General features: G+C 36.7%; 1 protein-coding gene across 2 annotated transcripts in view; it reads left to right on the top strand.

The window, feature by feature from the left end:
* The window catches only part of IARS (isoleucyl-tRNA synthetase), a 110,667-nt gene that overhangs the window by 55,219 nt on the left and 43,314 nt on the right, over window positions 1-12,134 (top strand). For both annotated transcript variants that reach the window (XM_010584465.1, XM_010584464.1), the window contains 4 exons: window positions 1,008-1,081; window positions 1,438-1,632; window positions 7,533-7,619; window positions 8,329-8,412. In XM_010584465.1, the coding sequence (XP_010582767.1) occupies window positions 1,008-1,081; window positions 1,438-1,632; window positions 7,533-7,619; window positions 8,329-8,412 (440 nt within the window). The remainder of the gene's footprint in view (window positions 1-1,007; window positions 1,082-1,437; window positions 1,633-7,532; window positions 7,620-8,328; window positions 8,413-12,134) is intronic.

Genomic DNA, 12,134 nt, shown 5'->3' with positions numbered 1-12,134 from the left:
TAGTCACAATTTCTCTGTGTATACATATGCATATATTTAAGACTAGCTATAGGAATTGAGCGGTACTCTGACTTTATTATATCCTAAGAGCAACTTAGAAAGTTATCTTATGTGAAAAATGTCTAGCCTACTTACAGCTTCTTTATGTTGGTACATTCAACTCCTTCCCTGTCAGATCTTGCAAAACCCATTTTTTTCCATGGCAATTCTAAATTGGACTGATAGCATGTGGGACTGGATCTCTAAAATCCAGACTTGTAGTGCAGCTCGTGGCTCCTGAATCCTCCCAGATGAGAGAGGGCCATAGGGCTATGGGAGGGTTAAACTTGATTAAAATGTAAAGCAAAGAAAGCTTTGCTTTTCTCCTTCTCTCCTACATACAGCTTTTCAGAATAATTTGTTTCATGAGCATTTCATGACATCGATGCAAGGCTGTTGCTGAAACTTTTTGCTTTTTTCTTAGCATGTGGATGCAATAAAACCAAGACAAGTCTGTACCTTTTTTAACAACCTGTTGTTAGCTGTGACACCTTTTTTCACTTTAAATAAGATGCCATTAATATGAACAGTTTAGTGTATCTGGGATGGAACTCTTGTACTCAATTATGAGCAATTTAGTTGCTTACCTTAGCTTCAGAAGAGGAACCTGGGATCTGAAACTCCTATCTGTGTGAAAGTCAGGATCATTGAATTTTCAGAGGTGATTGTGTTGTGGGTTGTTGAAAAAAACCCAAACAACAAAACCCCACCTTTTTTGATATCTGACAACATGCTTGGTCTTCAAAGTCTCCACTTATTCTGACGTGAATTGTATTAAATCAGGCCAGTGGTCTCTAACATAATTTGCTGCTTTGTTAGACTGAAGAAGGGAACCTTGCACAAAATTTTTGTTGTTTTTTCAGCTACTTTAGACAATACTGACTGACCTACAAATCTCCTGTCTAACGTTAAAAAAAATTGCTACTGTGTGCAAATAACTGACTAAATTTCTTGAGTGTCTCTTACAGGTAGTTTGTATTGGTTCAATGGCAGAATTGGAAGAACTGTCTGGAGTGAAAGTCACTGATCTCCATCGAGAAAGGTCAGTTACAGAGTCTGTTAACTAGTTATTAAAAATAGTTGAGCAGACATTACAAATACTGGGTTTTTTTCTCCCAAACCTAGGGAAACAGATTTAGGGAAAACAGAAAAGTGGTAAGAGGACTTGTGATTAACATGTATAAATTTTTCTTTCTTCTGTCTTGGGTGCTGTTAATACAAAAAAATCTCTAAAACAGCTTTAAGTGATAAAAATTGTCAAAGGAAATGCTGACCTTTTTTGAAGAATCATTAAAATTAAAACTAAAACTCCTGTCATAACTAATGTGCAAGTATAACATTAACTTTTTGTGCGAATTCTTGTTGTTTAGAATTTGTCAATCTTTTTCTTTCCCATAGTATTGATCATCTAACTATCCCTTCACGTTGTGGCAAGGGCTTACTGCACCGGGTCCCTGAAGTTTTTGATTGCTGGTTTGAGAGCGGAAGCATGCCTTATGCACAAGTCCATTATCCATTTGAAAACAAAAAAGAACTTGAAGATGCTTTCCCTGCTGACTTCATTGCTGAAGGCATTGACCAAACCCGAGGATGGTAATTTTCTGCCACTTTATTATATGATATTACTGCCCTGCGTCTAACACTATTGCATATGGATGATCCTTTAATGTTGTATAAATAAGCACGTTATCTTTTTTTTAGTAAAATGCAAAGTATTCTAAAGCTTGGTGACAAAAATGTTGCAGAAAGATGACATGTTAGCAAGCAATCTTCTTGGCTCTTGTGGAAAACATCATTAGGTAATAGGGCAGATCTTTGGCCTGGTAAGGAAGAATCTCAGCAATTCAATCTCAGAATTCAGCAGCTGACTTGAGTTCTCTATTAGAAACAGAACAGCAATTGAGTCAGTTGAAATGGAAGTCAATTTTTTGAGGATTTCAAGCCAATGTATAAGCTAGTAATTTTTGCCCCCTAGATTAAATTAGAATTTTGGGTTTATATGAGTGGGGAAAAAACAAATTAAGTCAAACCTTATATTGTTATGATCTTATAGTTTACAAAAATGAAATTTTCTAACTGCAAACTTCATCTGCTTATTTGGTTCCTCTCTGGATAAATGCTTTTCAATCACTGATGAAAATTTTTCTCTAAGATTTTCTCTGGGTAATGTTCTCATACATACATGCATGCATACATACAGTTTTAATTTTGGCATTTTTAAGTGTTTATTCTATTTTTGAAGTTTGAGATTGGCTGTGAAAACTGACAGATTTTTAAGATGAATTTGTGTTTTCTAGATCAGTACATTTGACTGTGTACAAGTAGAACTCTTCCATCCAGTAACTGGAGTTATTACAGTTAAATAAGCTAAATTCCTCTGGAGCATAGTTGGCACCTCCCTTTGCCCACTCCTCTATTCCCCCAACGAAACAACTAACAAGCCCAAACAAAGCAGTAAGAGGTCAGCTTTTGTGTGTTTGTGAAGTTGAGATCAAGGTTTATACAGACTCTCAAAACCAGGAGGCTTGAGCAAGGAAACATTTGAGGCATGATGCTAAATAAAAATAAGTTTCATGAATATAGAGAAAAATGTCTCCACTTTGCAACCCCTTACTTGTGATGCAAAAAAATTATCTCGGTCCTCAAAACAGAAGTTATATTTGCAAGTTTGCCAGTTAGGGAGGGACCACTTAAGTCTCACTTAGTGTAACATGGACTCCTTATGGCATATTAAATAGTTTTCAGAATATACCTGCGCCTTACCTAGTTAGTGCTATGCATAATATTTGTAATGGGTCCTCAAAGCATAGGTCAGAATTAGGGTAACCTGATGAACTTGGTTAAAACTGACCTCTTTACATGTATAGTGATTTTTTTTTTTCCCTCCCCCTCCACCGAAAGTAGTCTTTGTTTTGCCATCTGTTTGTGTTGATCTTTAAATTTGTGCTCTCCACAATTGTGTATTACAGCCTGTTAGTCATGGTGCTTTTCAGTGTTAGTATGCAACTGAGTAGAGTAGCATGAAACCCAGCAGCAGAGGGGCATACTGATCTCATTTGCAGGTCACTATTTTGTTCTTGCTGCTCTTCAAGCAGGGTTGGATCCAGTATGTACAGTGAACCCTATGTTTCCTCATTTACTTTTTCTTTACTGTTGCATGTAGCATCTGGATACAGCACTGTTAATTTGACTAAAGCTAATTTAGGAGATATTAACTACAAAATGGAATGTTATATACTATATTTAAATAATACCTGTTTCATCTTGAAGCAAGTGATATGTTTTGTTTATCTGGGAGAAAAACTGCTTACTCTGCAGCAGCTGTGCTTTGGGGACTGGGGGAGGTTAGTACTGTGTTAGAACAAAGAAGGAATGGAGAAAAATAGCTTGAAAAGTTGTAACACTAGTGATTCCATGTCTTAGTCTTTCTGCAACATTGTTCATTATGCTCACGAAAGGAGAATTAAAAACTTAGTTTTCCCTCTTTTTTTTATTCTTTATATCTGAAAAAAATTTGAAAAATGTGCCTTTTTTTTAATTAAGAAAAGAAACAAATAAAAGAACACATGATAAAGACATATTAAATGCATGCAAAAGGCATGGTCAGAAACTGATTTTCTCCCTGCTACATTTTATAAAGATAAAAGAGCATTTATTGTAATTTAGATGCCAAAAAAATGAAAACAAACTAGAAACATTGAACAACATGTAGTCATTCTTACACTGTGCAAGGGAGCTACTGAATTATAAAAGTTAAACAGAATTAAAAGTGGTTTTGGATTTTTATGTGGATACAAAATCTATTCCTGGTAGTTACAGTTCCCGTAAAAATGTAGGAGGAATGAATAATTTTAGGTTTCAGGGTTTAGCTATTTGAGATTGGGATGTCACAGTGGATTAGTATGTGTCACACACACTTACTGCAGTGTTTCTTTTAGTGCTATCCTTTGAAGCATGTGTGGGAGACATGACAGATGAAAAGATAAGTCTGATCTCATATGCATCCAGTGAAGCTCTCTAGTGCCATTAAAGAATGCATTTGTAATTTTTACAGAAGTTGGCCTTTTTATAGTATGATATCAATCTAAACTTGAGTGCAGTGCAACATCCAGATCTGCTATCATGTTTCTGCTTTATAATGTTATTTTCTTTTTTAAATAGTAAATGTAACCTGTGGATAAGCAGCTTCTTTCCCTTTCCTTAGTAGGCGGAACTGAATCATCTCACTAATTCAACTGAAGATTGGTTTTGGAAAAATAACAAGAGAAGTCCAAGCTGATGCTAATGCCAGCGGTGACTCTGTGGTTGTAGACAAACACCCGCTGTGCTTCAGTTTGAGCCCACACGCTTGTGTTGTGTACTGTCGGCAATGTGCAAATGGAGACTTTCACATTGCAATCTCGAGTAGATTGCTTTTTGTTTTTAACATCAGCATAAGAGTTACTGTAAGTCTTCGCCATACCCAAGTCAGTCTCATCTGTTTGTGGGTGGAATACCGAAACACTTGCCTCAATACATGATGCTTATACCTTTCCCATGGTGCTTATGCCTGTTAATGAGCTGGGGCTTTGATAACAGCTACTGTTCTGTAATTTGCAAAAGAGCACTTCTGTTTCGTGAAAGAAGAAAGGAATTAAGATGTGAGGTGGTAGGTTTTTTTGGTAAAAGGTAAAGCTATCTCAGGCTGTTCTTAAGAAGGGTTCTTATACTAAAACTGTCAGGCTTTTAGTTACCTTTCCTAAGTCTTGGAAAAAATGGGGATATCTTGAAAAGAAGACACATCTATCTTTCCACTAGTATGACAGCGCTATATCATGATAGGCCTAAGTGAACAACAAGCTGGTGAGTGAGTTCTGAAGTGTTAAGAGCATAGTATGTGATTTTTATTTGAAGCATTCTGTATAGAGTGTTAAGATTCAGAATGGAGATAGGTCTTGTGTCAGGGTGGAGACTGCAGCTGACGTGAAGTGAGGACTGATAGGTGGTGAAAGGCTCGGGGTGGAAATCTGGTGGCTTCTGTTTGACTCAATAGAGAAGAGGAGAAAGTCAAGGGAGACAAGGGGGAAATTAATGTGACTAAGGTGATGAGCTAGGAGAGTGATCTTTTTCATGACTTTCTGTGTGGATATGAGAAAGAGCTGAATTATATTTGTTGAGGCTGGAAGGAAAAAAATGTTACAGTAGTTGGGTTGCAAGACTGGCAGTCCAGACAGATTGGCAGGAAAAGCTCTATCTCTGATTGTATATAGGGAGATGCAACAAGATTTGTAGTCATGGTCAGAATGTGGTGGCCTACAGGGAATTCACAGCTGAAGGTTTTTGGCATGAACCACAGGATTATGGATTTGCCCACAATTGTTCAAGAAGGGAGAAAACAGGCAAGGGAATGCTTTCTCCCTTTCGGGGGGAGTGGAAGAGGAGGGAAGAGCAGCAAAGAAGTAGATTTCTGTCTCTGTGGTGTTAGGGGTTTTTTTACTGTTGTTTTGGCTGACAGCTATATATCTGCAAGGACATAACTAGAAGCAGACTTGAGATTTGGTGAATGGAAGATGAAGCAGCAGAGAAGTCGAAGTTGTCAAACAAATGTGTCTGTGGACAAGGTATTTCAAAAATAAGGTGCAGAGAGACACTCTTTTAAAATATTCGGAGTGAATGAGGTGAATTTTTTAAAAAGGATAATTTGAAAAAGAATGAGAAGAGTTGTCAGAATGGTGTGTAAACCAGTGGATCACAGGATCTCAAAGACAGTCTTGTAACTGTCATCAACTAAGGTGCTTCATTGCTGAGGCTCATTGGGTTTGACAATGCAAATAACTTAATTTGTGAAAAGTTCTTGGATGTATTTTTCCAGTGCCCATGGTCCATCTATACAATTTTCCTAATACAAACAGTACTGAAATATCTTCTAGTTGGTTCTGCTTTGTTCTTTTCAATTGCAAATGCACCTGCTCTAATACGAGAATTTGCAACTAGTTTGCAGAAAGTGGTGGGAGTTTGTCAATGAGGTACCTTCACACTAAATACTAAAGAAGTAGTACTGCTGTGTTTGTATTGAACTGTCAGTGCTGTAGGCTTGAGGTGTCAATCATCTGAGTAAATGCTCAGATGTTTGTGTTTAGGGGTTTTCTTAAGAAGGTTAAAAATTAAGACGGGTATTTTGAGTGCATGTGTTTGTGTGCAGGTAGAGGAGTGTTGGTTAAAATTCATGAAACTACAATGCAATTTAATAAAGAGAATTTGTATCCTGTAGTGTGAATTGAGGTGATTTTGAGAGTTAAAAGCCTGTCTGAGAGATAAGCATCAGAGTTATCAGGTAAGCCACTTAATAAATGCGGTAATGCACACGGCAACCTCTACAGAGCTTTGGATGCTCAAGCATCAGAATAATGCTTTCGCAATTACAGGCAGCTTTTTGATAAAAACTACTTTGGAATATGCAGATGGACTTTTTTTTTTTCCCCACTGAAGTGTTTCTCCACTAAATCTTCATGCAGTTGCATAGTTCTGAGGCATAACCTCCTGTGCCTTATTCTAAATCAATTAGCTTTTTAATAATCATCTGCTGTTTTAAGGTTGCTAAGCAATCATCAGTGTGATACTAATTTTTAACCAGGAAAGCTGTGGCCCACCCTCCAGTTATTTTCTTAAAAGTGATTACCAGCAGTGCAGTTACAGAAGCTCATAGATATCTCCTTTGGTGAAGGTTCTGACTCCTGAGTATGAAATTATCACATTATCTTGCACTTCCACTTAATTTCTCAGATATAATCATATATCAACATATTGAACAATAGGTGCCTGTGCTTGCTCCAACACTGATTTCTTAAGTGTCCTAGGTAGTTTATAGAGTTATTGTAAACACATCAAATGGTGGGGGGAACCCTCTACTCCCCTTTGTTGTGGGGAATGTCTACATTCTCATATTTTCTGGTGATGGCTAATTGAACCAGCTAAGTTTATTTGATTGGAAGGAGGCCCTGCTCAGTTTTGCTCACTTGCTTTTGTGCTCCCAGCAGTAACGGTTCTGTCGCCTGCTAGATCAAAGAATACACACGTTGACATACACACACACCAAAAAAGTGTGCCAGTCCTGTCTGCTGCGTTTGTTCCTGACTGATTCTGTGTTCAGAGGTTTACAGTGAGCAAATGGGGAGCTTGTTCAGGGACAGGGTTCTCTTTTCTGTATTGTAAAGAGGAAAATGCTACAATTTTCGTCTTCACAACTTTCCTAATGCTTACTATTACAATTTTTCAGCCTTCTTGGACTAGTAGATCACAGCTGAGCAAACAGCACAATATGTTACAAAGAGGAAAAAGGTCTACTTACAATAAGCTCCTCTTCTGGGACTTTGCCACATAAATGTTCCACATACTTAAAATTTAACTTTGCTAGAGTAAAATACCATAATGAAAATTTTCTTTTGTAATGGAGGACATGCAGACTTTAGCTTGGCGTATTTAGAAAGTCATGTTTACGTTGTCTCTTGTTTCAGGTTCTACACTTTGCTGGTGCTGTCCACTGCTCTTTTTGGAAGGCCTCCTTTCAAGAATGTAATTGTGAATGGCCTTGTTCTTGCCAGGTTGGTATGTTAGTCAGTTCTCCCCTGAACAGATTTTTAGTCAAAGAATATTTCAGATAAGTCCCTGCAAATTGTAAATTAAATCTGAAATGGACTTTGGAGCCGTTAAGACTTGTCAGGGAGATATCGATGTTGCAGGAGGTAAGAGGCACCTGAGAGTGTGAGGTTTATACATCCCAGCAATCTGTTGCACTAGGTTTTTCCCAGCAGGATTAGTCCTTCCTAGAGAGAAAGAGAAAATGAGTAACAAGTCAGAATAGGAAAGAATAGAAAATAAATGATAATTGTTATGGAGAGTAAAAGGGATTATAAATGTAGCTCTAGATGTAATTTTAAATAAGTTAATTATATTTGTTTCCCTTTATTTTCTAATAAAGCTTTGCCAGTGGGCTGGATTCAAAACAAGTGCATCTTCCCTCAGCTTTGGTAGGAAAGACAGATTTCCAGCTTAGATTTGTAACTTGGGAGCCTCTTGGGTTGGGTTTTGGTGGGAGTTTTTTTGTTTGGTTGGTTGGTTTTTGGTTTTTTGTTTAGTTGCTCTCATGGGTTCAACAGTCATACTGAAATGATGTGCTAATATATAATCATGTCCATGCTACTAAGAACATAATAGGACAGGAAAATTAAACTGAATTTGAAATGCCTTTTTTCTTTATCCATGTATTACAAGAATTTGGGGAATTTATGCTTACATTCTGATATTTTCTAGTGATGGCCAAAAAATGAGCAAAAGGAAGAAGAATTATCCTGATCCAATGAGTATTGTAAATAGTTATGGAGCTGATGCACTAAGGTAGGATTTCTTCAATTAATGTACAATCTGATATGTTAGCTTTCTGTTCATAGCAGACATATACCAGGAGGGCTGCTTATGGGTTTTTGACAATTAGCAGTAGGAAGAAAGTTAATTTTAGAAACTTCTAGACCACTATGGCAGCCAAATAGCTGAAAGAGTGGATGACTCAAAAGAACTGGCAATAGTTACAGTGCCTGGCCTTTCTGTACTCTTGTCTTATCTCCCTCAAGGCTGGTACAACCAAAGCTGACATGCTGAATGCTTCCACTCGAACCAGCACCGTCTGCTCTTGCAGCTAATAGTCTGAGATGACCCAGTGAAAATTTGAATAAAATCTTTGAGAGCCATACTATTAGTTTATTGTTAAATTGTTATTTTAGGGAAAGATTACTGTGTAATACACAGAAATTTTTGTTTGCTGCTTATACTCCACATTTGCTAAAGAGAAAGCATAAGAATACAGTATGTACCTAATAGTAGTGAAACCAGAAAAGCAAAAGTGGAGCAGCCTAATGTGTATATATAAATTGTCCTGGTCAGATATTAAACACAGTTCAAGTGTTTCACTAAAATTATACTGATATATAAACGTAATTATGCAGTTTCCTGGTACTTTGGCTAGATGCATTAACTACATGCATGAAGTGATACCTTGAGGTAAAGGTACAATAAAGACATTTTAATGACTGCGGGAGTACACTACTTATGCATTTCTCAAGAGCCCTGTAATTCTTGCTATATATAAGAAAACCTGAAACTATCACACACATTGAATTGTATGTTACAACTATACGTGGTAATGATTGGGCTGAATGAAAGCTTGGTGTACCGTGGGTTTTTTGTTTATCTGAGAAAGATGGTTGTTGCTTGTTCTATATAATTTAAAAAAAATAGATGTGAAGTTCCTTATTGTTTCAAGCTTTAGCATTTAAAAGACCTAGTAAATTATCTTCTCATATATGTTTACAATGGACAGTTGGGTGGATTTCTTAAATTTAATCAAGATTGTTCTGTACAAATAATCAAGGTGTATTAGCAGAATATCAGTGAATTGGTAGCTGGAACAATATGAGTGAAAAGGGTCGGAGTTACTCATACTGGAGATTTTTAAATTGCTGGTGATGTTGAAAAAACCCCAAACATCTGCCTTCTTTATAAAACAAAGCCAAAAATCTAAACCACCAGAAGTTACATTTCAATTATTCAGCTTTTTTTAATCTCTGAAAAGCTAATTCATTTTTCTGCCTGTGTACTCATTCTTTAATGTCACATTTATTTATACATACACCCACATAGAGAGTAAAAAGCATTGCAGACTAGGTTCGTTTATGGAAGGAGCTCTGCGATTCAGTTGTCTCTGCTTATTCACTGAAGTGCTTGATGTGTTCTGTTTATAGAAAAAGCTACAACTGAGTTTTTCTCCTTGGCACTGTTTCCCTGCAGAGTTACTTTAGCTTTTGCAGTATGTATATATATTTTTTTTTTTTAACTACACCTTTGAAGTATTCTCAGCAGTATCTTGATAAATAGATCAGCAGAAAATATACATGTAAGTTGTTTAAATGAATATGGAATTGAATGGAAAGGGCAAACAGAAGAAATAACAGCACAGTAAACTTAAAAATCCAACTTCGGACTTTCTGAAACTTGAATCCTGTATGAAATCTGCAAGAATTGTCAAAAACATTTATATTTTAATATTCCTAAGACCTATGACTTGGATTGGGTAGCTGTCAAAGTTGAAGTATGTCAGAAAGAGAATCTGTTGGTCATAGTATTTACAAGATGTTTGATTTCAGGTATCCTGAGGGTAGGTGTTGCTGTTAGAAGTGATGTGTTACATTCTCTTCTCAATTTGTTCTTAAAATGCAGAAGAAATAACATAATGCCACAGACTACTGTTTTAGAGAGATGGAAAGGAGGTTACTTTATTGTTTCTCATAGTGTTAGAAAACTTGATAATACTGGTTTGATTTGAGGAAGGTTTTATTTTCTGCCCAATGGGTAATATCACTAGGTGTAACTAAACTGATGGAACTATCCCTTTATCAGGTGCCTTATTTCTCTTTCCGTAGGATAGATGTAAGATAGATTCCAATCTTTGCATTGGAATAATTTGGGAAATTACTATTCTTTTAACATTTACATATGGTAAGGCACTGTAGGGCTGCTATGTTAAAAAACAAAACAACCCAACCCCAAAACTGTAGCCTGAGAGCACTACATTGGCTTCAATTTCTCATGCTAAGAGCTGTTTTAACAAGACTTCTGATAGATTCTGCAGCAAGTGCTGCTGAGGTGGGTGCGGAGGAGCAATTTAACGCATCCTTCATAGTTCTGATTAGCTTGCATTGCTACCCCCTCAGGAGGAAAACAGTGGAGGCAATTTGAAGTGGTCATTATTCTAGGTAAGTCCTAAACTGGTGAGAAGCCTGGAGTATCCTGGTGTGCCCTAGGGCCAGACCAGCTCTCGTATTCAGACCAAAGTTACGTTTGACTTCTGAAATAAATTAATGAGTAATAAGCACATAAATAATTGTGACAGGAGGGTTGGTTTAAATATATACTTATAAATTCTAGTTTCATTTAAGGACTTACTGGTTCATTATCATGCGTAACTCTTCTGTACTTTTGTAAATTTATAATTTGAATTCAGATATCATGTTTAAAAAGACTTTTTTTTTTTCCTTCCCAATACAGTAGTGAAAATGCCCATTTCTGTGCTGCATTACTGTCTGTTTACTCTTGCAGCTCTATTTTTATGTATTCATCTTATGCAACAAGCCGTCTCCTGAAGAATTTATGGGCTGGTATTCTTGAATGTGCTGTGTCAAACCCCATTAAGATTTTAAAGCCTCCTAAAGGAAGTGCCTATAAAGATATATTAGTTTAGAATCATGATTTTAAAAGTTGATAAAATGTGAGAAAATGAGTTGATAAATTCTGTTGAGAAATGCCACAATATTTAAAATAAACATTTGATTTGTTTTTCATGTTTGGAAAATTAAATTAAGTGTATTTAAATCAAGTTTGTATTCACGTTTTTTTGATACCTGAGTAAGATCTGGTTTCTTTTTGAGTTAACTTGATAGATACCAGTTTGTCTCTGTAGACAGAGTATTTGTTCAGGGAAGAAGATGGGATAAAGTATAAAGATGATTTTTTTGTGAACTTGCAGCCAGCAAGGAAGCTGGGGGACGTGTCTTTCTGTCTGAAATGAGGAACTGTTAGCTTGAGAGAGACTGACCAGAGGAGGATCTCCCTAGACAGGGTGGATATTCATGTATAGATGAACCCTCTTGGCTGAGGTGGGCATGATTCTGTGAGGGGCTGCTTCTGATAGAAGTAGTCAGCATCACCTGAATCCTCCACTTTGCTCTTTCAGAGCTGTTTCTGGAGCTGAGGCACATTTGTCTTGGTAGGAGGTACATCCTTTGTCCTGTTTTGGGGCTCTTTTTCTTGAAAATGTTAATTTCTGCTCTTTTACTTTGATTTGCCTGTTTTGCCTTGCTCCGTAGTCTTATGTTTGCAATGGGCCCAAAGGTTTTTATAATTGAAAAAATTAACTAGACTGAGTAGAAAGGTAATGTGTCATTGTTAAGGAATTCAAAATATTACCGAAACAATAGGTCCCATTCTGAAGATGAATACTAATTCCATGTATCCACTGCTTGTTTTATACTGTGATAGCATCTGAGCATGTGTTATCACTTCAGCTA

The sequence above is a fragment of the Haliaeetus leucocephalus genome, unplaced genomic scaffold (genome assembly GCF_000737465.1).
Source record: "Haliaeetus leucocephalus isolate CR32 unplaced genomic scaffold, Haliaeetus_leucocephalus-4.0 Scaffold984, whole genome shotgun sequence".
In the NCBI taxonomy this organism is placed as follows: domain Eukaryota; kingdom Metazoa; phylum Chordata; class Aves; order Accipitriformes; family Accipitridae; genus Haliaeetus; species Haliaeetus leucocephalus.
This window is presented reverse-complemented; position numbering and strand designations above follow the sequence as displayed.